This window comes from Sciurus carolinensis, chromosome 8 (genome assembly GCF_902686445.1).
Source record: "Sciurus carolinensis chromosome 8, mSciCar1.2, whole genome shotgun sequence".
Taxonomy (NCBI): Eukaryota; Metazoa; Chordata; class Mammalia; order Rodentia; family Sciuridae; genus Sciurus; species Sciurus carolinensis.
In genome coordinates this window covers 135,088,385-135,115,964 of record NC_062220.1, presented here as the reverse complement: position 1 = coordinate 135,115,964, position 27,580 = coordinate 135,088,385, and the positions used below count along the sequence as shown (strand labels likewise).

At 55.8% G+C, this 27,580-nt stretch overlaps 1 protein-coding gene across 4 annotated transcripts in view; it reads right to left on the bottom strand.

The window, feature by feature from the left end:
* The window catches only part of Nos1 (nitric oxide synthase 1), a 163,826-nt gene that overhangs the window by 68,581 nt on the left and 67,665 nt on the right, over window positions 1-27,580 (bottom strand). For all 4 annotated transcript variants that reach the window (XM_047561949.1, XM_047561947.1, XM_047561946.1 and 1 more), the window contains exon 2: window positions 10,486-11,549. In XM_047561949.1, the coding sequence (XP_047417905.1) occupies window positions 10,486-11,192 (707 nt within the window). In that variant the 5' untranslated portion in view covers window positions 11,193-11,549. The remainder of the gene's footprint in view (window positions 1-10,485; window positions 11,550-27,580) is intronic.

Below are 27,580 nucleotides of genomic sequence, written 5' to 3'. Positions count from 1 at the left end.
CCACCTTAACCAATTCCCAGGTCAAGGGCCGTAGGTGGCTTGTGGCCACGGCAGCGGGCAGCCTTCACGTCTCAAGGGACGGGGAGCGAGAGGCACCCGGGCTTCCCGTTGAGAGAGGGGCACCTCTCCTGGGCACGGAGGGGGCGACGTCTTCACTCAGACCCTGGGGACGGTCACATCTTGTCCCTGGAGCTCATGAGTCCTGGGACCCTTGCGGTCCCTCTGGACTTCCTGTCTGAGCCGCCCATCATTCCTGGTCTTGATGCCCGCTCTCTCCCCATTCTAAGGGACACGTCGCCTCTATATCCTGCTCCTTCCTAGAGGCCTTTCATGTTTTTATTTTATTTTTTCTCTCTTTTCATTTTGCTGTATTGGGGGTTGAACCCGGGGGGCTCTACCACTGAGCCACATCCCCAGCCTTTTTATTTTTTTATTCTGAGTCAGGTTCCGCTGAGGTTGGCCTTGACCTTGTGATCCTCCGATCTCAGCCTCCTGACTAGCTGGGATTACCGGTGCACAACACTGTGCCCAGCCCCTGGATGACCTTTCATCTTTCTGCTAAGAACCAAGTCCTACCCATCCTTCAAGGCCCACTGCACACCACCCCTCTCCTGGAGAATAAGTGAGATGATGCATATAAAATGTCTAGCACACAGTCTGTACTAACTAAACACGAGCTAAGGAAGCTGAAGTCCAGAGAGGTTAGGTCACTTGTCAAAGGTCACACAGCCTTGAAGGAAAATGAGGTAACTCTCACTGTTGCCCTAGCTGAGCATCACCGTGAACCCCGGGGAGCCATTGGGTTGGAGCTGACATTCATGAAGAACCTTAAATTTAAATATTGGATGTGCTTGACGGAAGAGCTCGATCTGTTGATCGCATGCCTCTGGTAAGGACAATTTTGGAAGCTCTGTTTTATCATTTTTCCATTAAAAATCAAACAGAACAAAACAATGATGCTGGGGACCCAGAGAAGGAGGCAGAGGGGGTTTCTCTCCAGCTGGACAGTGACTCCGCTTTGTCCCCAGGAGTCCTGCACCCACCCAGGCGCTCCGAGTGATTTAGATTCTCAGCCTCGGCACGATGGACGTTTTGGGCCAGAGACTCTTCCGTGGCGGGTCCTGTCCTGTGCCCGGCGGGCTCCACCTGAGTCAGGACACCACGAGGTCCCTGCGGACCCTGCAGAAGGCGAGGAGCACCTGAGACTCAGGCTTCTCCTTCCCGCCCCCCAGGGCCTGAGAAGAGGAGCCCCTTGTCCCACGTGGGACTGAGAGAGTTGCCTTTGCTAAGTGGCTCCCAGGGGTCCTTACGAAAGCCACCCCTCCGGGGGACTGGGTATTGTGACGGGAACCGGCGTCCTCAGAACCACCAAATGGACACAGTTGGTGACTCCCAAGCTTCAGGTGCATCCAATGCAATGAAGGATTGTTGGAATTCAGATTCCTGAGCCCCAGCCTGAGCGGGGGTCTCCGTGGGAACCCTGGAATCCCACCGTGGACCGTGGCAGGAGGCCCGAGTCCCCGGCGCTAGCTGGTTGGCTGCGGCTCCTTCCGTCCTCCCTCCCCCAGCTCCTCCGTCTCGCAGGAGGCAGGTGTGGCGCCAGCCCCCTCCTGGCAGCGCTCTCTGCCCTCTTGGCAAGGACTCCACTAAATCCCTTTTCCTTCCACTCCACTGGCTGGATGGTCCTCCCCCGAGCCGAGCGTCGGGGTAGCCTCTTTGCAGGACCCTCGCCGCGTCCTCCACCGGCTCCCTGGGGCCAGGTTCTCTTGCAGAGGAGGCACGGGGGTCCTGGGCTGACTCCAAGGGACGCACGCATGGGGCGCTGACCGCGGGCCCACGCCTGGACCTGGCAGGGGAGCAGGAGGGCCAGGCACGTGTGCCGGGCACCGCGAGGTGCGGGCTGCTGCCAGCTCCGGCCCAGCCAGGCAAGGAGGCGCCAAGGAGCAGCTGGCCCTGGCGGGAAGCCCTGCCCGCGCCTGCACAGAGCCTGGCTCCCGCTGATGGCTACTCTCCTCATCCTCCGCATGTCGGCCTTCGCTCCCGGCCTCCACCTGGTCAGGGTGCCGGGGGCCGTGGAGACTGGACTGGGGTCTCAGCAGAGCTCTGCTCCTGGTTTCATGTCAAATGAAATGCTTCTGAGAGCGGGATGCTACCGCGGGCGCTGGCGGCCAAGCGGTCCCCGGGCAGACTCTTCATTTCTAGGGTCCCCGAGTAGGGCGGGGTCCTCGAACTCGCACCTTCAGAGTCCAGGAGGGAAAGAAGAGCAGGGTCGGGCTGATCTGGGTGCTGGAGAGCGGCAGCCCCTCCCGGATCCTGGGTTGGCCGCCTCCCCAGGAAGAAGCCTCGGTGGGAAGAGGTTTTCTGATTCACAGGGCTGGGTCCACGGCGTCCACATCATGGGCGCCACCCGTCGCAGGCTGGAGATGTTTGAAAATAATAATGGTTCCTATCCTGGAAAAATGTGCAGGTTCTTTTCCTCGTCATCATTTCCTAAACCCTGCAGTGTGACAAGGACGAACCCGGTCTTCACGTTGGAGTAGCGCCCACAAGAAACTGGAGCTCGCCGGAGCGTGAGGTGGGAAGTTCTGCAACTCAGGTGCGGATACTCAGCCACCGCATTTAAAGGACTTGGGCGTCCTCGGACCTGGGGCTCCCGGGACCCGTGCCCACCGACACTGAGGGACAACTTGTGTCCATGTCTTGAAAGGCTAGAAGCCCCTTTAATGTGAAATCTCTTGATTTCCTTATTTTGCCACATCATTGTCTTTTGAGAGAACCGCGCAGGCCAAAGCAAACTCGGAGAACCGCCTGTGACCCTCAGCCCCCCGGGTGGAGGTCCGTCCTCCGAGGGACGTTCTGGAGAATCCAACAGGGCCACGTCTGTGGGCGCCGCTGGGCGGGCGCTGGACCCGCAATGGGTGTGTCCGTCATTGACCTTCACAAGGCGCCTGAGGGGCAGGTCTGGAGGGAATCCCAGGACTTGTCTAATCTGCCTCCCAGTTTTACAGATGGGGAAACTGAGGCCCTGAGAGGTGCAGGGGCTTTTCTCAGTGGGCAAGTAGGGAGAAGGAGCTGGAGGAGGTTGAGGTCGCCAGGTGCAGCCCAGGACCTGGCCACAGTCCTGGTCCGCGGTGTTGCTTAGTGAGGTCCTGGTCCCTTGAGCCTGTAGGTGTTACCACTGTGGCTCGGATATGACTTGAGGGTTGGGACCGAGGTCCTCAGTGCAGGACGCTGAGCTGGTGGAACCTTTAGGAGGTGGACGTAGCAGGAGGTCGCTGTGTCCCAGAGGAACTGCCCTGGGAAGGGATTAAGGTGGTCCTCCTGGGACACGGAGCTCGCTCTCACGACGGAGCCTTTAGAAAGAGGAAGCCCGGCCCCACCCCTCGCTCAGGCTTCCTGTCCTGTCCTGACTTCCTCTCCCGCACGCTCCGGCCGGAACGCCATTTGCTGCGAGGTCTTCACCAGGGCCGAGCTGATGCCAGCACTGTGCTCTTGAACTTTCAGAACTGTGAGGAAACAGAGAAAACTCTTTTCTTCATAAAGTACCCAGCCTCAGGTGTTTGGTCATAGTAACAGAAGATGAACTCATGCAAAAAAAAGTCTTCGCAGATGCGCTGGGACGTTAAGGATCTGGAGATGGGGGGACTGTCTGGGTTCTCTGTGGGCCCTGAGTCGTGTTAGGGTTTAGACATGAGGTGTCCGCTCAGAGCTCATGTGGGAGACAATGCGAGAGTGTTAGGAGGTAACCTGATTAGATTATGAGGACCTTAACCTAATCGGTGGATTACTCCACAGATACGGATTAACTGGGTGACAGCTACAGGCAGGTGGGCCGTGGCTGGAGGAAGGAGGTCACGAGAGGCCAGTCTTTGGAGTTTATATTTTGTCCCTGGAGAGCGGGGCTCTCTCTGCTTCCTGGTGCCGTGTCCTGAGCTGCTGTGTGTGTCCTCTGCCAGACCCTTCTGCCATGATGTTCTGCCTCCCTTGGGGCCCACAGACCCGGAGCTGGCCAATCATGGACTCTACGTGAAACTATGAGTCCAAATAAATTTTTCCTCCTCGACGTTATTCTGTCAGGTCTTTTGGTCACAGTGACAAAAAAAAGAATCCGACTAAAACACCTTCCAAGAGGCAGAGGTCGGCTGGAGGAGGAGGTGCGAGAGCCACAGAGGCAGGAGGCTTTGAGGCTGGAGGATGGGCCACCAGCCAGGGGACGTCAACAGTGCAAATCTAGAAGCTGGAAAGGGCAAGGAAGCCCAGAAAGGGACGCAGCCTTGCTGATTGATGTCCCGATCTGATTTCACCCCGGGGAGACCAGACGCCGGACCTCCCGATCTGTGAGAGCGCAGGGTGTCGGGTTTGAAGCCGCCCAGTGTGCGCTAATTTGCTTTAATAGTTTTGGCGACTGATACGGTGAGCGAGTGGGGGCGGGGGTAGGATGGGTGACGGCCTCACCCCTGCGTCCCACCTCACCGCCCACCACCCTCCCCAGTCACCAACTCGAGCCCCTCAGACCTTCTTCCGGTTTCTTGAACATCCCGACCTGGTTCCTGCCTCAGGGCCTTTGCTTCTGCTGTGTCCTCTGCCGGGAACGCCAGTCCCTGGATTTCACGCGGTCAGCGCCTTCTGGCCTCCCCTGACCCCCACTCTGATGTTCTTCCCCACCCCAGCCACTCCCCCTCGAGTCGCTAATCTACTTCCTGTACAGCACGATCTCTGTCGCGTTTGTTTCTTCTTCCTTTCTGCTCCTTCTGGCCCTCGGAGGCCAGCATCCTCGGATCCCCGGGGCTCTGAAGAGTGCGGGGGCCGGGTGGACGCTCCACTCGTGGGAGATGGTCAGAAGCCCCTGTCGCAGGCAAATTTTGGTGGCTGGGCAGGTGGACTTATTCCCGAGCTCTTCCCAAGAGCACGGGGCCCAGGGACCAGGCAGCAGGGACCTCCCGACGGGCAGAGCGGTGTCGGGAAGAGGTGGAGGGAAGCCGTCCTGCCGGGCTGTCCAGGGGAGAAGGAAGGGCCGCCGGCTCCAGCGTGAAGGCCGAGTGATTGCATTCGGTTCCTGAGCTGCAGTAATGTCCCCGCAGAGTGACCCAAAGCGATGAGGCGCATCACGTGGAGACCCCGGGGTCAGACGGCCCCGGAATCGAGGCTCGGAACCACCCGCTAGGGCCACGCTCTGAACGAACACTGGGTACCCGGTGCCCGGGACAGGGTGAAGCCGGAATGGCGAGAGTCCAGGCGGGAGCGGAGATTAGAGGAAGGAAGGGCGTCCCCGTCACAGGGCGGGAAGGGCTGGCGAGGACCCAGGGTGACCACAGGTGGAAGAACGCAGAGCCAAGCGGGGGCCTCCCTGACCCGGGGAGGCTCTGCTCCGGGTCCTGAAGGCCGGGTCCTGGGCTTCTCCACCGGCATTAGCAGCGCCAGGCCAGGGGCCGGGGGCACCACCTCTAGGTGGCACCCAGGGGCCCGGTGTCCTTGCAGACTCTGAGAAAATATTTGGATATCCTCAGAAACTTGCTGGTCAGCAGCCTCGTGCACTGAGGCCAACACACATGGACCAGGCCGGCAGAGGAGAAGAGCCCAGGCTGGGGGTCCAGTCCCAGCTTTGTCACTTGTAAGCTGTGTGACCTGGGACAAGAGGCTACCCCTCTCTGAGGCTTGGTTTCTGCATCAGGATGGGGGAGGGGTGTGCACCATCGAAAGCAAAGAACATAATTGATCAAAAGGCTTCTGCACAGGGCCAGACTCCCCCGAGGGCTCAGTGGAGGCTGACTAGCCTAAGGCTACAAAAGTCTGCTTTGCCCCGCCCCCCCCCCCCCCCCCCCCCCCCCGCCCCTGAAGGAGCCTCCTCCCTCACCCCCACCGTGAAACTGGCTTCCAATCCTCTGGCGGCATTCTCCTGCCTCGGCTCCCTTTTAACTCTGGACACCTGCTGTGAAACTTCTAGGTAGAATCAGGGCAGCACCCTGGGACTGGGGCTGTGTGACTCTGGATAAGTGGCTTCACCTCTCTGAGCCTCAGCTCCCTCCTTCAGAAAAGCAGGCTAAAACCACACACGTCCTATTTATCCACACGCTCTCTGAAGAAGGTACTGTGTCACTAACCCAGCGTCCGGCGAGCGGGGACAGTTACCAGAACGCAGGGCGAGGATGACCTGCTGGTCCAGATGGACGCTGGGCCGGGGACCTTGGCCTCCTTAGCGCCCTCCCTTCAGGGCAGCAAGCCAAGCGACGAGCAACCTGGACTGTCTTCCAACTGCAGCCTTTTAAAGTGACCGCTTCCCAAGTACCCAAGGTGCTAGGGGACCCGATGGAAGCCTCCTTTCCTCCCCACCTCCTGGGGCGAGGAAGGGAACAGTCTCCAGGGTAAATATCACTTCTCTCCCCCCAAATGCCACACCCCACAGGGTGGCCCGGGAGTGAGCCTGGCAAGACTGTTTCCTGGAGCGAGGGAAAGCTGGCTGAGCAGGAGGAGCCCACGTCCCCGGGGCCCCAGAAGCCACGGACTGGGGGTGCCCTGGATCTGGGGCTCCAGGCTTGGCTGGTCACCAAAGGCAGCAGGTGACCATTCATCCAGCGTCCAGGGTGCCAGTACTAATCCCCACCGCAAAGGCGGCCTGGGTGGAGGGACCCTTGGTTGGGAGGAAGAGAACTTTGGGCTTGAGTACCCCCAGGCCTGCCAGCCCCGAGGGTGACCCCAAACAACAGCCTGTCTTGGGCTCCAGTCCCTGCCTCGGGGCGCTGATTCTTGACAAGGTCCTGACTTCAGCCTGGTGACCTGGTGCTGCAGAGGGAGAGAGGCAGCCCCAGGGCTGGGGTACAAACCCACACGAGGCAAACTGGTCTGATGGCCACAGGACCTTGGGACCGTCCCACAGATCAGAAGCAGACTGAGACCCCAGCTCTGTCACACATGAAGGTGGCTTCAAGGGACTCCGACTTCCCTGGAAATTCATGTCACCAAGGCGACACCGCTGGTGACATAGGAGTTGCCCCAACAGCACCCCGCTTTCCCTCCGGGGTGGGTGCGGAGCCTGACCCTCGCACTAGAGACCCAGCCGGGGCCCCGACAGGCGCTTTCAATGGATAAAAACACGCGAAGGTGGGAGGTCACGTCAGCCACAAAGTAGCTTCCGGCCAGTAAAGGGAGCCCTTCGACACGCCTGCTAACACAGCAGGGGCTTTGAGTCCCACCGGGTGCCAGCCACTGACCTAGGGAGGCTACCCTGGGCGTCACTCTTCCTTACCGCCGTTCCCACAGTGGCCTCCCTGGGCCCTGGACCTCCTGGGTGCCCTCCTCTCAAACCTCACCTCCTCCCAAACCTCACCTCCTCCAAAGCAGGTCTTCCTGCTGCCTTTGCTCCATGGCGCGGCTGGGACGGGGGCAGAGGGAGGGCTGTGGTGGATGGGGGAGGTCGGAGGCTGAGGTCGGAGGCTGAGGTCGGAGGCTGAGGTCGGAGGCTGGCCGCAGCCTGTGGAGTCCGTGGGGGCCCGGCCCTGCTGCCTCTTTGGAGAAACAGAGCAGGAGCGTCTCCCCTGGGGTGGTGCTCGGAGGCGCCCCCAGGGCTCCCCAAAACCCTTCGGGCCCAGCGAGCAGATGTTCTGGACGGTCTCTGTGCCCCAGGCTGGGGACGGGGGTGGATCGGCATCCTGGAGGGGAGCAGCCCCCCACCGCGGCTCCCCGGGGCCTTCGCACCACACACGGTGATTCAGGGAGGTCCAGGCGGGACGGGAGCGGAGCCCCCAGGAGCCCCGGTAGTCACCCCGGCACGAGGTCAAGGGCGTGGGTCGCTGGACGGGCGGGGTCGGCTGCCTGTGGGAGGCGGCTCTGCCCACCAAGCCCCCATCCCACTCAGCCTCCTCTGAATGTCTAGAGAGAGGGGTGCCGAGGACCAGGGCGGGCGGATGAGACCGGGAGGCGGAGGTCGCGCCCGGAGCAGCCTTGGGGACGACAGTGTCACCCGGCAGACGAGGCGAGACCTTCAGTTCCGGACCCCACAGCTGCTCCAGGATTTAAGTCCGCCGACCAAGACTCGGGAGGCCGGCCGGGTAGCGCATCGCAGGGAGGCCTGATGGTGTGGGGCCACAGGGAGCCCGGGAAGCGGGTCCTGGGTCCCAGCCCGGAAGGCCGCCGGGCTCATCCGAGGGAAGCAGGCCTCCCATCGCCAGCCAGGAGAACCCTGAGGACCGATCCTGGCGGCCAGCTCTGGGAATGGACGTCCAGGACCACAGGAGCCCCCAGGCATCTGTCCCATCCAAAGGGTCCCCTCAACCCGCTGCGTGGGCGAGACTCTCTGCCTTCCCTCTTCAGGAGAAGGGAACTAAAAGTTCCAAGGACACTCAGGTTGTCCCCAGGGACCTGGCAGAGGGAAGGGGGTGAGCTGGAGAGCAGGGACTCACGGTGCAGTGAGGGACCCTTGTTCCCCCTCTGCCCAGGGGCCTCTGATAGAGCCTCCATCTTCCTACCTGGGGACTCTGAAGTCTTGCTGGAATGAGTTCAGTTTTGGCCCAGGTGTGGGAAGTTAGGGAAAAATCCCAGCATGCAATGGTGGGCTCAGGAAGGCTGCCGCAGACACAAGGGCTACCCAAGGGCAGTTCTGGAGCTGCCCCATAAGGAGGAAGACTGGGTTCCATGGAGTTTCTCCAACACACCAGAGACACTCCTACCCCAGGACCTTTGCACAGACCACTCTCTCCACCTGGAATGTTCTTCCCCCTGAAAGTTGCCAGGTTCCCTCTCTTCCTCCAGGTCTTTGAAAGTGGCCTTCCCAGGGAGAGGAGCCCTAGCCTCCCTATTTAAAATTCCACCCTCCTCACCACTTCCGATCCTCAGCCCTTCTCTATTTCTCTCTTCAGCACGTATCACTAGCATACTACACATTGTACACATCTGCCTGGTTTACTGCCCATTTTCTCCACCGCACCGGACGCCACCTGAGGTCAGGCAGGTTTGTCTATCTCACTCGTGACTCTATGCCTAGATTCTAGAATAGTGCCTGGCACGCAGTAGGTCCTCAATGAACATTCGTTAAACCAACGTATGCAGGGCCCCTGGGGCTTCCTGGGGACCTCTCTCCAAATTCTCTGGGGACACTTAGGGGCTCTGGGGGGGAAATAGTGGTCTGGCTTTCTGGGTGGCCCTAGGCCTGAGCCTCCCTCGGGTATGAGCAGCCCCCGGCAGCACGGGGTCTGCAGGGCGAGCGTGGGACCCACCCTGAGGATGGAAGGCAGAAAACTCCGCTCCCTCACCTTCAGAGCTGCGGGAACCACCTGCCCCGCTGCCCGTTTCTCCTGGGGAAGGGGCCGGCTTCTCCCTTGGTGTCGCCAGCTCTCCCGCCCCAGGGACCAGGAAGTGCCAATCTGGCCAACACCGAGGCGCCGGGACCCTGACCTTCACGTGCTAGCGCCGACTCCCACGGGACCCAGAGAGCCCGCTGCCTTGGAATCGGGACCTGGCCTTTCCTCTGACCCCTCGCTCTTCCTTGCAAGCCTTCCTGGTCCTCGGCTGGCCAGGGTGGGGACAAAGGCAGCCAGGCTGCCTGGGGCTCGGACCCTCTCTCTCTTCCCTTGGCCTGGGCTCAGGCCACATGCCCCGGCACAAGATGCGCACGCACCTCGAACTCGCGCCCAGACTCGCGGAAGGTGCGTCCCGAGCCTCAGTCTTAAACACCACCTCGCGGGGGTCTGGGGGGATGACGTGGGATGGAGATGGGAGGGCCGGGGTCCCAGGACTGGGCCTGGGGTGAGAGCCGCAGCCTCGGTCCACTCACCTTTCACAGTTAGTTTTCAGGGCTCAGGAGTGCACGTGCACACACACACACACACACACACACACAGAGGATGCACACACACACACACACACATACACACACAGATGCACACACACACACGCACAGGATGCACACACACACACACACAGGATGCACACACAAGCACACACAGGATGCACACACACACACACACACAGAGATGCACACACACACACACACAGATGCACACACACACAGGATGCACACATGCACACACACACAGAGGATGCACACACGCGCACGCGCACACACTGGGTGCACACACGCACACACACAGGATGCACACACACACACAGGATGCACACACACACACATACACACACGCACACACTGGGTGCACACACGCACACACACACAGGATGCGCGCACACACAGAGGATGCACACACACACAGAGGATGCACACACACACACAGGATGCACACACGCACACACACACAGGATGCGCGCACACAGGATGCACACACACACAGAGGATGCACACATGCACACACACACACACACACACACAGGATGCGCGCACACACAGAGGATGCACACATGCACACACACACACACACACACAGGATGCGCGCACACACAGAGGATGCACACACACACATAGGATGCACACACACACACACACAGGATGCACACACACACACACGCATGCGCACACACTGGGCGCACCTGGGGGCTTACCTGTCCACCTGGACCCCCGTGTCTCTGGTCTCGGCCGGGGCGGGTGCCCTTCCACTGGTGAGGAGGCTCAGCACGGGTTCTATCTCTCTGAGCAGTTCACTGGGCTCCTGGCTGCCCGGGGGGCCGACCTTGCTACTCTTCCTGGCAGGGTCCTGGCTGGGCGGCCTGGGGGCCAGGCCATTGGCGTGGGACAGCGCGCTGGCTTCCGGCCCGTGGTCCTGGGCACACTGGGGGCCGTTCCCGGGACCCGGGGCCCCAGCCCCTGCCGGCAGCTGCTCTTTGCTGGCCGACGGCTGCTGGGACAGATCGACGGCTTTGGTGGGCGGACCCAGGGGCTGCGTCACCCGGATGGTCTTGGGGGTCCCGTCCCCAGTGAAGGTGGTCTCCAGGTGCGTGGTGAAGCCCTCGGGGCCTCTCAGGATGAGGACCACGTGGGTCTCGGAGGCAATGCCCCGGAGCACCTCCAGGGCACTGTCATAGCTCAGGTCCACCAGGGGCCGGCCGTTGACGGCGAGGATGATGTCCCCAGCCTGGACCAGGCCGCTCTGCTCGGCCGCGCCGCCCCGGATCAGGTCCGAGATGATCACGGGGGGCTTGCTGACCCGCTCCTTCACCAGGAACCCCAGGCCCCCGACTTTGCGTTTGAAGAGGCGGACGGAGATGACGTTGGGCTGGATCTGCTGAACCCCAAACATGTGCTCTTCCATGGCGTCTGGCAGCCAGGGGTCCTGCCCGGGGACCCCGACACCTACGGAGCCAAGGCGGGTCCTCCAGGAGGGGCCAGGGTGCAGCTCTGCCCAGAGGGTGCAGCCTCGCCGTCTCTGACGTCAGGTCTTAGTCACCCGCTCACGGCCTGGTGGCCCTCGGTGGCATGATTTCACGCGTCTGCGTCCCCGCCTGCTCTCCGAGGAAGCAGGGCCGAGCAGTGGGACGTGTCCCCGAGCCACAGGTCAGGCGGGCCGGGGAGAGCGTCTGGGGACGTGTCTAGAGGTGACGCGTGATGGATGCCGGCTCTTCTCGGTCACCGGCTTGCTGGATGCAGACCAGATCCGGGACTTGCGGAGCTGAAGGGAAGGGACAAGGGCGGCAATGGAGAAAAGAAAGATGAGCCATGGAAGGGGGACCACCCTCCCCGCCGTCAAGACGGGGGGGAAGTGCAGACCACGGTCGAGGCCCGTCCAGACACTGGGAGGCTGGGAGGCGACCGAGGAATGCAACCCACCCCCACGGGGGACAGCCTCCCCGCTTAGCCGCAGGCTGCCGGCCTCACCCGCATGATGCAAGCCCTCGGTGACCGGAGGGTCTCCTCGGGGGACATCAGGGACAGTCAGAGACCAAACATGAAGGCTCACAGGACCACGTGGCTTTCCGCTCTGGGCGCTTTGCAAACTCCATTCCTGGCTCAGGAGCTCGGCTCTCTGGGCTCCTCGTTCCCCCTGTCCCGCAAACCCTCATCACTGGGAGCCGACAGATGCCACCTTCCACGGACCCGGGGGTAGGGGAGACCCACGGACCTTTGTGACCATTTTTATAACGATTAGCTTGTTTTAAGTTCAAAAAATATAGACTTAACCATATTAAAACACACGGTCGACGCCGAAGACACAGGTCCACCCAAAACCCCGGAAGACATCTGGGCCCCGCAGACCATCTGAGACCCAGAGGGAGGAGCGTAAGAACGGCCTCTGTAACCCTGGGGTTGAGCGGGCACATCCCGCTCACAGATGAAGAAGAAAAGTCCCCGAAGACTCAAGGCAACGACAGTCACCGCATGGACGCCCTTCACGTGTGTGTTTCCCTCACGGGATCCCCAACAGACAAGGAAGCCGAGGCCGGAGAGGACTCAGATCTTGGCTCGAGACCCCTCAGGACAGAGGAGCAGAGGGAGGGCTTGAAACCCGGCCAGCCCCACTCCGGAGCCTGGGCTTTGACACTCACACACTAACGATTTTAAAACTTATGTTCTAGTTACTTCCTCAGGTCCCTGTTCTGCTCTTTGCAATTTCCCAGCCACGGATTCCTCTTGCTCAGCGAGATCGGGTGTGGCCGGGGTGTGCACTTGTGTGTGTCTGTGGGCCACTGTGTCCCGGTGTGGTGTGGTTTGGAGGCGAGGTGTCCCCCCCAGCGCAGGTGAGACAGCAGGAAGGTTCAGAGTGAGCTGGGTCAGGGGATTCTCGGTCCCCTGCTAGGGATTAACTGGGTGGTGACCGCGGGCAGGTAGGGTGTGGCTGCAGGAGGTGGGTCACCAGGGTTTACGTTGTTCCTGGGGACTGGAGCTCTCGCTGCTTCCTAGTGCCCTGTCTGAGTGCCTTCCCTCGACCCACCCTTCCGCCACCATGTCTTGTCCCCTCTTGGGCCCAGAGTAATGGAGTCGGCCGTCCACGGACTGAACCTCTCAAGTCACGAGGGCCCCATAAACTTTGCCTCCTCTGAAATGGCTGCGGTCAGGTCTCTGGGTCACCGCAGCGGAAAAAGCTCAGTAACACAATGCGGGTGACAGGTCCGGGCTGGGGACGGGGAGCTACGGGGTGTGGGGGCGACGTCCCTCTCTCTCCCCTCGGGTCCAGCTCCGGCCCCAGGCCAGCAGCCCTTCCTGTCAGCCCTCGGCACTCTGCCCACCAGGAGGCAGCGCCACCTGCCACCGCGAACAAACCGCACTGCCTCCCTGCCTCCCTCGGTTCCCTCTGGTGACTTCCCGGGTCACCCCAGGGCTCGGGCACTGAGAAGCTCCCGTGGGCTCTGAGAGCAGGCGGAGGTTGCAGAGACCCCACCTCCCTGTGGAGGTGGCCCCGCAGCGGCCGGGGTGAGTGAGGAGTGGGGAGCGCCCGGGCCCAGGCTCCGGCTCCGCCTGGCTCGCCGAGTGTCCCTGCGTCACCCCACACGGGGCCATTCTCTGCTGTGTGTGGCCTGTGTGTTGACCACTCCAGTGTCCTCCAGCCTCTGGCTGCCGGGTTCTAGTTTGCAGGGAAGACAACCGAGTCCCTGAGCCCTTCCTCACCAGGAGGGCCCCTCTCTGCGCCCCGAGCTCTCCAGGAGCCAAACCCAGGTTGCCGGCTGCCCCGCTAGGCCAGAGACGGCTGGGTGGTTGGCTCGGGCTCCATTCTTTAAGGAAAAAGGAAGCCGGAGGTGAGGTTCTTTGGGGGCGAGAACCTATGCCTATTTCTTCCCCTGGCTGGAGTGGGCGGGCCTCAGCTGAGGACAGAGACTGGACTTGACCTTCTGTCCTTTGCTTAAGAAAAAAGAAAACAAATAAAGCCACCCCCACACCCCACCTGCGCCTGCCCGGCTAGCTGCTCAGAGCTACTCCGCGCTTCCCCTTATTGCCCCCCACACCCCGCGCTCGCTCGCTCTCTCTGCCTCCTTCTAGAATCAGGCTGGGCTTGGGAAATAGGGATGCTCTTGACCCCTCGGGCCTCGGCACTAGGAGAGACGGCTGATCCCGTGAGGAACTGGAAGTAGGGGTACTCGGTGTCCACGCATGTGCGTGAGCACCACACACACACAGATGCACACGCGACACAATCTGCTCTCTGCGTTCTGAGTGCCCCCATCTCTTCCCGACACTCCCACAAGGCTCTGTCTCTCATCCGCAGTCCTATTTCAATCTCATCCTGACCAGGGTCGGGCTCGGGGGTGACCATTATACAGACCGATCAATCAAGCTGCTCTAGGCCCCCACCGGTCCCAGTCTGTGAAGGTCTAGGACCCACAAGCCTTCTCAGGCCGCCGCCCCGCCTTCTAAGGCGCGTCCTGGCTCTCCCTGCGTGTTTCCCAGCGAGTTCTTCATTCACGCACACATCGGTTTCCTCATCCGTAAAGCGGGCCGTTGGCAGTCACCGCCCAGCTGGGTAACGGGGAGGCCCCGTGGAAGAGCGAACGCAGGAAACAGCAGGCCACCGAGTCTTCCTCTCACTGTTACGTAAGATGTCACGATTCGGGCTTCCTGGGTCTCCGTTCAGGATGCTTTCTGCTCCATCATGGTCCCATCAAAGGGCCTTTCTGTCACCTGGAAATCACAGGCAGGAATCTCCCCTGGGTCACAGTGGGGGTCACCATCCACAGGGAGACGGAGCTGGCTGGAACCGCCTGCAGCCCAGCCTCTGCCTTCGGAGCCGAGATCTTCAACGAGCCCCGCCCCGTGTGCACACCGGAGCGTGTACCATGGAAACAATGCTTGGCCTCGAGCCTCAGCTGAGCACTTCAGTGGCTTTGGGGACACGGATTTCATTTACCGCATTTCAGGAAATGAGTGGCTGATCCCAGGGGTGAGGGCCAATGGGAAGGCACAACCCCAACCCGCCAGCCTCTGCCGTCACCTCCTTGCTGTGTGACCCTGGGTCTGCCGTTGCCCACTCTGGGCCTCATTTCTGCGACTGGGGGAGCAGCCCCGGCAGCATATTTGAGCGATGTGAGTTTACCGCATGCCAAGCCTGGTGCCACGGCCTCTGGGGAGGGGGTGTCTGATCCAGACCCGAGGTTCGGCGAGGTGACTTGAGGAAGGCGGTAGCCTGGGTCTACGTGAGCCCATGCCGAGGGTTCCCGTGGTCAACCGTAATCCTGATGACAATCCCGAGGTACTGTACCGCCCCCGCTCCCTCCCGGGCCTCCCCAAAGTGCTTCCGCATCTGCCGCTACCCCGATCAGGGTCACATCCGTGGCTCCTCGTTTTACAGAGGAGGAGATTAAGCTTCTCTAGGACACCCGCTTGTCCTGGTTTGTGATGGCTTTCCATTTCTAGCGCTGAAAGCCGGATGAAGATTAGGACGAAGGGAAGCCGTTGAGATCCCCCGGACTGGCTTCCTGGTTCCAAAACAAGGAACAGGGGCCTGGAGATCCCGGGGCCTCACTCAACACGGACCCCGGCCGGCTCAGTGGTCCCCAGCCCCGTGGTCCAATATGGCAGCCGCGGGCCCCCTGGGGCCATGGAGAACCTCTGCTGGGACCGGTCCAGCCAGCGGTGGTCAAGAGGAGCCAGAAGAGCAAAACACCTTGGTTTTCAAAGGGCAGTCTGAGCAAAAGAATGTAAAAAGTCTTGAACTCTGGATTACAGGTTGAAATGATGCTGGATGGGGCACAGTGGGCTAAACAGAATTTTGGTGGAGAAAATGGATTTCCCTGGTACTTTTTTTTAGTCTGGGCTTCAGGCATGAGGCAAGCGCTCGACCTCTGGGCCACACACCCCACCTCACCTTTTACCCTTTTCAGTGTAACGGCTATAAAAATAAACTAATGGCCTGGGCAGCGAGGGTCTAAACGGTGCCCCTTGGTCTTCTCTGTTTTCTACTCTTCCCCCTCCAACTCTCCCAAGATTCTACTGAGAACTTAGGCAGAAGGTACTTATTAAAGCTTTAGCTTCTAAAAAAAAATATACCCCAGAGATAGGACTAAGAGGGTCTGCAAATGTCTGGCCACCTTGAGAAGCTGACCCCCTGGGAATGGGCAGGGTGAGGGAGGAAACCCACCCAGGACCAGGTAAGGAGGGATAGTAGGAGGTCACCTGGATTAAAAGTCCAGCATTCAAAATCCTGTCTCCCCAGTGCCCGTTGAAATCTAACCCAGCCTCACCATGAATTGTTTCATTAAGAAGAATGAGGCGCATCTCTATTTACAGGTAAGAAATGAGCTCCCAGCTATACCGGAAGGTGAAAATAAAAGGCTCAATGGGCAGATTCTGTACACGTAAAGGCAGTGATTATTCTGGAAGGAATGGATATTAATGGTTGCATCTTACAAGGCCTACTGGAAGTCAGAAGGAGGAGGGATCCGTGCTTGGTACTGAATACCTTTGTTCTACTTGAATATCATGTAAATTACTTTCTTCATCACTTGTACCTTGCCTTTTAAATGAACGATATTAAAGAAAACCAAACCCAGCCTGTGAACTCCGCTGTTTTCAGTTTGCACACCCACAAAATCTCCCCCGGCTAGTGGCGGCCCTGTTTCCCATCTCCCTCCAGTCTCCTTTAAAAGCAAATTCCACGTCTTCAGAAACAAAACCTAACGCCGCCATCCCCCACAGCAGCACAAGACTGAAAGCGTCAACCCAACTGTGCTCCTCTTTAAAAAAATACCCCCAACAACCGACTTCCTTACGTCTCCTGAACTGCTAATTTGCAGTCTTTCCCGGAGAGATCACCACCCAGGAATCAAGTTGAGAAGTTGAAGCGCCTTCTCCCACGCCGGCAAGTCAGAGCTGAAAATCTGCCAACCCCCTGCCAACCAGGCCAGTCAGTTGGCGGTCTGCGCCTTGGGGATTCCCAAAGACAGGGCCCCAAAGCACCTCCCCAATCACAGAAGGCCATCAGTGTCATGGTGAGACCTCAGGGGTAGCAACGGGCTCAGTTTAGAGTTAGAAGCAAGAACGCAAAGGATTGTTGGAAAATTGACAGCACCGATCCTGGGTCAGGGGGCTTGAGAGACCCACTCTCTCTTACATCGCTGGGTGGTACAACCTCTATGAAGGGCAGTTTGACAATCTCTTCCCAAAACTTAAAATACACATACCTTTGGCCAAGCAATGGAAATTTTGGGCCTTCTCCTGCAGCTAACGGTAAGGAACATTCTTGAAAACACACACACACACACACACACACACACACACACACATATCCTTGCAGGATTATTCAGAACATCAAGAGATTGAGGACAACCTCATTGCTGGTCAACAGAGGATGACTAAGTAAACTCTGGTCACCTCTGTGCAATGGAATTTGGGGAAGGCATTCAATTGCGGGGAGGGGCTAGTTTTAAAGGATCATTGGAGGAAAGGTCTTCACCTGAATTTCTAAATTTAAAGAGAGAGGGGGAGAACACTGCCATAGGAACACATTTAAATATCCGTCCTCTGTATTCATCCATCCATACCTCCACATAAGCTTGGAGATGAACAGGATATTTCTGGAAAGAACCTAAGCTAGCTGTAAGGTGGTTCCATCTCAGAAAGGGGATGGAAGGATAAGGGTCAGGGGCAAGAGAAGCTCACCTTTTTATAAATCCTTTTGTATTTGATTATTGACTACTATTTTGATTTTCATTTCTTACTGTAATTTTGTATTGCCATTCTAATCAAAAGGGCATGCTCTCCGAAGTCACACTGTCTGGGCTTCCCAACTTGGCTCTGTGATGCTGGGCAAGTTACTTAACCTCTCTGAGTCACAGTTTCTACGTCTATAAAATGGAGCTGATGATAGACGCTGTCCAGAGTGCGGATGGAATGAGGTAATAATTCACTCTAAGTTTTTCCAGGTCACCATAGACTATGCTAAATGCCCCAGAAACGATCCATCCACTCACTGCCACTGATTCTGGTCATGTGAGTCGTCATTTTTCCATCGAGTATCTCTGATGGACACATACTAGGTAAAGCGCTTTGTGCTGAAGGACCAGGTGAAGGTGTGGACAGAGGGACTGGTCCTGCTTCCCAAGGGAGTGGGTACCTGTCACTAGCTCCTGCGTGGACTCCCAAAGCACCATTAGGTGTGTTGTAACATGGAACCCCAGAGGCTCATGGCCCCAGGACCTGGTGAGTCAAGACCACTAGGGCGCAGGGTGAGCGTCCCTGGTCCACCCATCATTCGGAGGAACACATCCGGAGGGCTGTCATCCCCACCCTGGAAAAGATCAGGTGATCACCTAGGGTTCATGTCATCTTTGTTTTGCGAAGCTCATTACAGTGAGTGAGCTCAGCAACCTGTGTGGCACTATATACAGAACGTTCCAGAGCACTCCAGGATTGGGGGCCAATGTTCTTAAATTCCGTTCATGCATGGACCACTGCGTAGCATCAAAATCTCTGCAGATACCTCTGCCTTCCACTCTCGGCGGACATGCCCCTCTGGACACGCCCCCTCGCTGGACACGCCCTCTGGAACGCCCCTTGCTGGACACGCCCCTCGCTGGACACGCCCTCTGAACACGCCCCCTCGCTGGACACGCCCCCTTGCTGTAAGGCCCGCTTAGTAGTCAAAGCCATGAATTCTGAGCCAGAAAGACAAGGGTTTGTGACCCAGCTCTATCCCCTGCTGGCCTCAGTTTCCCCATCTGTGGCACGGGAATGACGACAACTTCTACCAATACACTCCATGGGATAACCAACGGGATAACCAACCGGATAACCCACATAAAGTGCACGCTGCTGTTAACTATCACTGTTAGAGTCACTGTAGATAACAACACGCCGAGGAAAAGGAACCATTTCCTGGCCAGATACATGACGCGATCATGACCAAGAGGAGGATGGTCTCCTTACTACAAGGAGGGAACTGAGTGGTCTCTGAAATGTCTCTTGAGAATCACTTTAAAACGATGCACAGGGATCCAGTGGGGCACACCTGGAATTCCAGAAACCTGGGAGGCTGAGGCAGGAGGCTTATAAGTTTGAGGCCAGCCTCAGCAACTAAGCAAGGCACCGTCTCAAAATAAAATATGAAAAAGGGGCTGGGGATGTGGCTCAGTGGTTAACACCCCTGGGTTCAAGCCCCAGTACAAAAAAAAAAAAAAGGTGTATATTTTCAACTCCAGTACACCTCACCCTCCTTGCCTTTCTGCTTCTCCTTCCTGTCCTTTCTTTCCCCTCCTTTCTCGTGCTTCCCTCCTGTCATTCATCCATTCGCTAACTCGTCATGGCTCCCACGTGTCAGTGTGGAGCTTGGGACTGGAACGGTGACTAGTCCCCGGGGAACAGAAGAGGAAAGGGAGCCCCAGGGTCTGCCTGCTGGTGGCCGGGGTGTCGGGGCTTCCTGGAGAAGGGTCAGGATACAGAGCTGGCCGGATGCAGAGGTGGAGGGTGGAGGTCGGAGGTGGGGAAGAGCCCAGTCGGGAGGGAGTGGGCATCCTGAGCGTGAGACGCAGTCCCTCGCGGTGGGGAAGAAAGCTAGCGTCTTGACAGAGAGGCGGAGGGCAGCCACAGGCAGCTGGATCCCCCAGGCCTCCCCAGCAGTGAGGAAAGACTTTGGACCCTATTCCTAGGCGATGGCAAGCCAAGGAAGGTTTCGAGAGGAGTTCTGTGGTCAGATTTTGATTTTACGAAGATCTCTGTGGCGACTGCTGAATGGAAAACAGGTAGAAAAGGCAAGGCCGGCTCTGGGAGGCCTAGTTTGGAGTCTGCTGGAGGCCAGAGGCGAGAGGCAGTGGTGGGTAGGTTCAGGTGATGAATGGAGAGGGGGTGGGTAGTTTTTCATTTTGGTACTAGGGACTGACCCCGGGGGTTACTTAACCACTAAGCCACATCTCCAGCCCTTTTAAAATATTTGATTTAGAGACAGGGTCTCGCTGAGTTGCTCACAGCCTCACTAAGTTGAGGCTGATTTTTGAACTCGCTATCCTTCTGCCTTAGCCTCCTGAGCTGCTGGGATGACAGGCATGTGCCACCATGCCCGGCAAGGGATGGTTAGATTTAAGAGAGATTTGGGAGAGTGAGTCAAGGAGATTTGGTAATTGGCTAGACAGAGTGGGTGAGAGAAAGGGAGGTATCTCTGGTAACTTCCTAGCTTCTGGCTTCCTTCCACATGAGGATGGTGTGTGAGGCCTTTTTCCTAAGTGAGGGGACACTGAAGGGTGGGGTGAAGGAAGGAATAAGAATGAGTGACACTCATTTGACAGAGTTGCCCTTCTTGAGTGGAATACATGATTTAATTGGGTCAGCACTTCTTGACAGCTTTCCTTTCGTAATTCTGAGGACTGAGGAGGATCCAGGAAGCACACTTGCTTTGGCTTAGTCCCCAGCCCTGGTCATCACTGGGCTGTCTGATTTTGGGCAAGCCATTTAACAACTTGACTCTCAATCTTCTTTTGTGAAATTGAAAAGGTAATAAGTACTAGTTCCTGAGGATTCTGTGGAGATTCAATAGGACAGACACTGTAAGGAGTACTTTGTAAACTGTAAATGTCAACAGTAATACAATGTTGAGCCTTTATTTATAGGACACAGGAAGAGCACCTCTAAATTGCAGTTCAGCATTAACCCCAGACTCAACCGAGGGTTCTACTCTCATGCTTGGTATCCTTGGGTGCTCCCCGGGGCAGGGAGGCTTAGTCCAGAGAACAGAAAAAGGTGCTGGGGGAAGGGAAAAGAAGCAAAAATGACTGGTTTAAGGAAGCTGTGATAACATCAGATCCTATATCTTAGAAATTCCCTGTAAGAAATCACAGCATCTGCCTAGGCCAAAATGATTTTCAGCAAAGACAAAACACATTAAATAGAAAACCAAAAAACGACAACAGCAGAAACAACTCTACACATCAGACATACTGATAATAACAATAAACGTAACTGGGCTAAGCTTGAACAAAAGATCAAGACTCTCAGATTGGATAAAATGTATTTGTCCAAATTAGCATGGATGGGGGACAAGGACCAAGGACAGGAGGGAGCACAGTCACCCAGGGAGGCATGAACTGGTAATTGGAAGTTGAAAGGGACTCTAGGCATTTTCTATTCCAAGAGATTTTCTATTCCATGCATAATAGGGAGTCTGTGGACCTCCAACAGGGTTCACGGAACCCCAGGAAGCCTGGAATCATGTGTGTCACTTTTTCACGGTGTGTGTCTGTGCACTCACATAGCATTAACACAATTTTTCTGAGCACTCAGTAAGTGCTTCTGTGAGGCAGAACTCACTGGATGAACCCCACAGTATACAGCTCGGAGTCGAAATGGACTTGCCTGAGGGTCTTAGAATCAGTCAGAGCTAGGATTAAACTCGGGATCCCCAAATTCAGGTTTCAAACTCCTTTTCCTTGCCTCCCCATGAAATTAGGAAATTTTCTGCAAGTCCTTGAGAGCAATGTTGATTCCCACCTGTGAGCAGCATACCTCTGGGTAGATGCTCTTTTTATCTAATTGTACTGTTTCTTGATGATTTGAAAGAAGCCAAAGCAGTTACGTCTTGCCTTACCTCCCCTCCTGGTGAACCACCTCCAATTACTACCTGCCTCTCCAGGATTTAGAACAGATATATATGAAGAAATCATAAGGCTAATGGATTCCAGTTCTTGGGCAAGGTAAACGTTTAAAAGATCAATTTTATCATTAGGATAAAAGCCTATACATTTTTAGTGTTGTAAGAGAATCACACACGAAAATGTAGTTTTTAAAAATAAAAAGAAGAAGGTTCGTAGTAATCAGAGACTTCTGCTATCACTGGCTAATTTGCTTGGCTTTTATTGAGTAACTACTTTGTTCCAAAAAACCCTGATCATCCCAGCGAGCTTTAGGGTGGATGCCTCTTGAGGACAGAGATGGCTTTGCTCAGGTTTACTCTTGTGACTCTGCAGCACTGGCTTTTGTACCGTGTAGGTGGTCAATAAGTCGGAGACTGGATCTCCACATGCCCACAGCACCCGAACATAGGAACGAGATGTCATGCCCTGGGGTAACAAAACTTGGATGAGTCTTCATGGAGTCTGTAAAATCATCTGCAGAGGGTGTGGTCCAGGGACCAGCATCACCTCCAGCGCCTCCCAGACCTCTGCAGCAGCCTCTGCCCTTTAAGATCCGCAGGCGATTCGTGTGCACATGATACTTTGTAAAAGACCTGTCCCTGTCGCCTCTGAGTGCCGGTGATACTTCAGTGCAATCCCAGGAGGCTGCGCACAGAAGACTTTGAGCGAGTGAGCGTGATAATATCAGGTTGAACCGTACCAAATTGCTGTCATTCCACTATTTCGTGACCTACAAAAATGGCAATTTCAAATGAAATTCCAATTCCAACTCAATCTATATCCTGTTCTGCAAAGAAGTGCTTCAGATCTACGCTACGACATGCTTCAAAAAGGCTCTGGTCAGAATCTATAAATAACAGCCTGGAGGCATAAAGGTGAGTTGCGTCCCCTTACCGCTGTTAAAAGAGAATTTTTTTTCCCCCTCCAAATTGGTTACCGCCATTTAAAAACTGGAGGTTTCACGTAAGATGTGGATTTCTGACTTCTGGGGAAGAGTGAGAGCTTTGCCCACACGGGGCCTGTCGGCCGGGAGGTTAGCAACGGCCGCTCCTGCGGTGGGGTCGGCGCTCCCAGGTCCCCTTGGCCAGCATCAGCGTTCCTCGGTCACGGGTTTCTTGCTGGGACCCTGGACGCCTGCTGGGTACAGAGTGTTAACGGAAGCTGGAAGAAGGGACAAGCATGCTCGGCGACTGCGTCTGGTTTCAGGACCCAGGCACTCGATGGGATCTCAGAGCTGACAGCACCTGTCCCGGCTTGTGCGCCGTGGCTGGGGCTCCACCCTGGCCTCCTTTTCCCTGGGAATGGGCCAGTCATCCCAGACTCCCCAGGGCTGCTTCTCTCACCTTGGTGTGGCACCAAAACACTTCCCCAAATGACGCCTGTCTCTCCAAATGGGTTTCCCTCTATGGATGTCACATCAGCTCAGGAGCTGAGCGGAATCCACCCTCCACTCCACAGGCTTGCCTCAGCGACCCCGCCTTCAGATGGCCAGGCCTGACTTGGTCTTGATCTCCTCTTACAGTAGCCACCTGCTGGGCCCCTGGCCCCCAGTAAGGCATTAGCCTCACCCAGTTGTACTATTTTGCAACTTTTCCACAAGTTTAAAATTGCTTAAAAATAAAAGTTTTTAAAAAGTGGGCATTGGTCGTCTTTCCCTCTTCCCCTTCCCTAAGCCCTGGGCAACCCCTGTTCTACCTATGGGGTTGTCCACGCTGGGTATCTCCTTTAAGTAGGATCTATGGTAGAAGCCTTGTGAGTCTGGCTTCTGTAAATCAGCAGTGTGTCTTCAGGGTTTACCTGTGTTGCTGCAGAGGCCAGAGCTCCATCCCTGTTCATGGCTGCATCATATTCCAGAGTCTGGAGGGACCACATTTTGCTCCTTCATTGATCACCCCATGATGGGGGTCATTTTTGCCTTTAGGCTATTGTGGATTGTGCTGTGCAGTAAACCTTAGTGCATGGCACTAAGTAAACTTAGTAAACCTAAGTAAACCTTAGGTTTTCATCTGGACACCTGTTTTCAATTCTTAGTGGGTCTGGAGTTTCCCATTGGGGTGACGAAAACGTATTAGATCTAGGCAGAGTGGTGGTTGTACAGCACTTGGAATGTTCTAATTATCACTTTTAAACGGTTCCTCTTTAGTGGGATGTGGTGGCATGCACCTGTAATCCCAGCGACTCTGGAGGCTGAGGAAGGAGGATCGCAAGTTGGAGAGCAGCTTAGCGAGGCCCTAAGCAACTTAGCGGGAGACCCTGTCTCAAACTAAAAAAATCAAAAGGGCTGGGGATGTGGCTCAGTGGTTAAGTACCCTTGGGTTCAATCTCTAGTACCAAAAACCAAAACAAAACAAAAAGAAAGCAATAAAAAGGTTCCTTTTATATCACATGAACTTTACCTTCACCAAATAAAACAATGGAAAACGGGTCCCCCGAGGGCAGTTTCCACTCTGTTCTGGAAACCTGTGCTTTTGCAGATCCAGCGCTCAGCCCAGTGCCAGGCCTTGGTGAGGGCACGAAACACCTGGCTGATGTCACAGCAATGCTGGAGACGCAGACTCCCGCCTCTACTCCAGAGTGTTTTCTGGAGCATCCGGTCGCCGCGCCCAGACAGCTTCTCCGAGTTTGAGCTGCAACTCTCTGCCACGGTCAGCAAGAAAAATCTCAGGCTTCTGGGACACTGCCACAGAATGCCCTGCTGTGGCATCCAAGAACTCTTCCAGCTTCAGTGAGATTCGCACAGCTGGCCTGGCGGGGCACAGCTGGCCGTGGCTGCAGGTGGCCGTACCCCGGAACAATTCTGAGTGGACATTCAACAGTCACCCACCGGTCGCTGACCACCAAAGCCGTTTCAACAGGTTATTCAACAAGCTTCGCCTGCTCGAGAAACCGGGCCTCTGGTCGCCCCAGGGTCCACCTGTCCTTGGCTGGGCTAGCCGGGAGGCCCTGTGTGGTTCATTTGATTTTGTCATGTCCACTTCCAGTTCCTCCAGGTCCCTTGGGAGGTATTTCAGTGTTAGAAATGAAAGCCAAGGCCTGATTTGTTCTGAGGATTTCCTGAGGACCCTGCAGTAGACAGTCACTCCAGCACCTCCCTGGCTGGGAGATGACAGACGGTGGCCTTATGGCTGATGGTCAGTCGCCTCTTCCTCTTTGTCCCCCGCCTGTGCTTGTTATCCGTCCTCATTCCCAGATCCTCGGTCCACCCTCCTCCAAACTCACTCGGGCTCCAGGAGGAGGCTGATTTCTATGACATCAACAGGCCCCTCGCCCTGTGGCTTCCAATTGGGTTTGCCCGGTGGCAGGGACTGACCAGGGAGAGGGAGGAGAAGAGGGATGGGAGCGAGGCTGGGTATTTCTTCCTCCGCCCTCTCCCTGCTGTGGTCTTGCAGGGTCTGCAGTCCTTTCTGAGCACGGCGTTTGCTGGGAGACCCCAACTGCGGCGCCTCCCTTTCACGGTGCAAAGCAGCAGTGCCTACTGATCCCCTCAGTGAACCATCTTGCAAACCGCGGGCGCCTGCCGTGCCTTTCCCGCTTGGCTCCTGACTGACAAATCCGCACCTCCATCGCCCCTTGGGCGTAGGAACGAAGAAAATCTGAAGCCATTCGGATAGATAAGGGCAGGGTGTGTCTCAGCCAAGTTATCCTAATCCTCCTCCTCATCGCCAATCAAGTGACAGAGCACCCAGTACGCGCCAAGCACTAAAGGGTCCCCATTACCCAATGAAGTGACCCCACACTGTTTACAGAAGAGGAAACTGAGGTGCGGAGATGGCCCACAGTGACAGAGAATGGATGGCAGTAGAGGGGACTGCATGCAGCCCGGGTGGGCTCCCGGGTCCTGCCATTGCATCCGGAGGGGTCTCAGCGTCCAAGAGCCCATGTGATGATACTGCGCACTGAGCAAGTGAGAAAACACGCTGACCCCAGGAGGTCGGAGCTGCCCTTCTGAGCCACCAGTGGAGCGTCCCTGCATCCGGGCGCGCCCAGGCCACCCCGCCAGCCCCGCAGTGGGTGACTCTGGAAGCTCCTCCAAGGACGAAGCTCAGGCTCATTTCTCAGTTCCTCAAGAGGCCCGGAGCCTGCTCTGCTGCTGACGGCGGAAGCTGCTCAATGCCCCTGATGTGATGAGCGAGCGCTGGATTGGGATGCTAAACAGCCGTAAATGACATTGTCACCAGCACTCATAAAGCACGGTGACTCACAGCCCTAATTAAAATGCCGAGGGGAAAATGTAAAGAAAGACCTGCCATGGAAAACAGGGACATTCTGCTAAACTGCAGGATTATTTCTTCCAGGAAAAGAGAGGGAGAGAGGAGGAGACGGAGCCCGCTGGCGGGTGCGGACGTCCGCGGAGAGGGGTGTGGATGGCAGGGGAGGATCGCTTCTCTGAGAAACCTGGAAAAATGTAACCCAGAGAAGAGTCTAACTGGAACAGTTCCTGCCTCCCAACTTTTTTATGAGGAAATATTTAAGGATGGACTGTTTAAAGAGCAGCATAGCATCACCCTTAAACTTTCAAGCAGATCCAACAGCTATTAGCATGTGTTTCTTGGCTCCTCTCCAGCGATCCTTATCTACTTGTCTGTCTATGCGTCTGTCATCTGTTTATGTATTCATCTGTCCTCTGTCTGTCCATCTGTCTGATTATCTCACTCCCTGTCTCACTTTACAAGAGACCATTTTAATAAAACGCTCACATGATGACGTTTCAGCCCTTAGTGCTTAAGCATGCCTACCTTGGGAATAAAGAGCATATTCCACAAAACCTACAATACCGTTATCATGCCTAAGAAAATTAACAATACTTGCAAAAATCTCATATAATACTCAGCAAAGGTTGCCTTTTATATTTTTAATTTTTTTTTTTTAGGGGCAACCTTAGTAGTCAATCTGGAGAGAGGAAAGCAGTCTCCCTGGCTCCCAGCATCCCTGGGTCAGGAAGATCCTGAGCAGGAAGTCTTTTGGGGAGATGAAGTCCATTATGCTTGACTTAGACACTGGTTTTAAAACTGACAAGAAATCCCGTCTGACTACATCACCTTGTTTTTAAAAACAGAATCTCCACATTTTATCTTACGTGATTGCTTGCTTTAAGCAAACAATGTGACTCCCAGTGGCTTTATGCTATTCCTGAAATCCAGCTGCACCCTCAAAGGCCAACGGGATATCCTTCTCACAGGGACATTCAGAAGGAAATGCCAAACTTTGTGACTGCAAGTCTTGAGGAAGGTGCCCCCAGAAATCATGGACATTGAAGGTAACTGTAAAGGAAACATTTTATCTTTGCCTAGGAGTTTTGTAAGTTTGTTATAAAGATAACCAAACACAATAAAAAAAAAAAAAATCCAGCCAGCAATCCCATCCAGTCCTATTAATTAATGCCCTGCTTTGTAAGAAATCGAGGGATTTCATCTCAATGACTTCATGATATGAGGGAAGAACTGATAACTAGAGGCATTTCCAGCTAAATCCTGTCCTAACAAGCATGTGGATGTTATTGACTCTGTTCATTACTCAAACGCTTGTACGGGAGCATAATTGGTCTTTATTTTTCTTATTGAATATTTCAGAGCTGGGCTACTGCTTCAAAATCAGAGAGAAAAACATGCCCAAAATATGTCAGTTGCTATTGAGTACTATTCTGATGGGTCCCCCGTAGGTGACATTTCTTACTTTTTTATTTTGCTTAAAATTCCTGGAAGGGAACCCAGCCCAGGGTGGGTTATTTTAATGTGGCTATTTTAATGACCAAACGGGATAGATTGTCCACATCATTGGCCTCATTGCATTCAAGTTACAGGCAAGTTGGTACCTTTTTTGACACCGTGAGCTACCTGAAGGTAGGGACATATCTTCCCCCTTCTTTAGGCCACAGCCTCTCCTGCCGGGTCTGGCGTGGTGCAGGAAGCTCGGGGCTTATTCCTTAAATGTAAAAGCAGCTGACCCGACTCTCGTTTATGACAAGAAATCAAAATCCGTTAGCTGAGACCTGATGTCTGCTCATTGATACTATCTGAAGTCCAGTAAGCTTTTTTTTTGGAATTCACAAGACCCATCTTCATTCCTAACTGGAAATGGATTCCAGGGAAGCCCACCTTTATAATCTCAGAGTAGCAATTTAGCTGTCAGGTTTGGCATAAAGAAGAGATTCCCG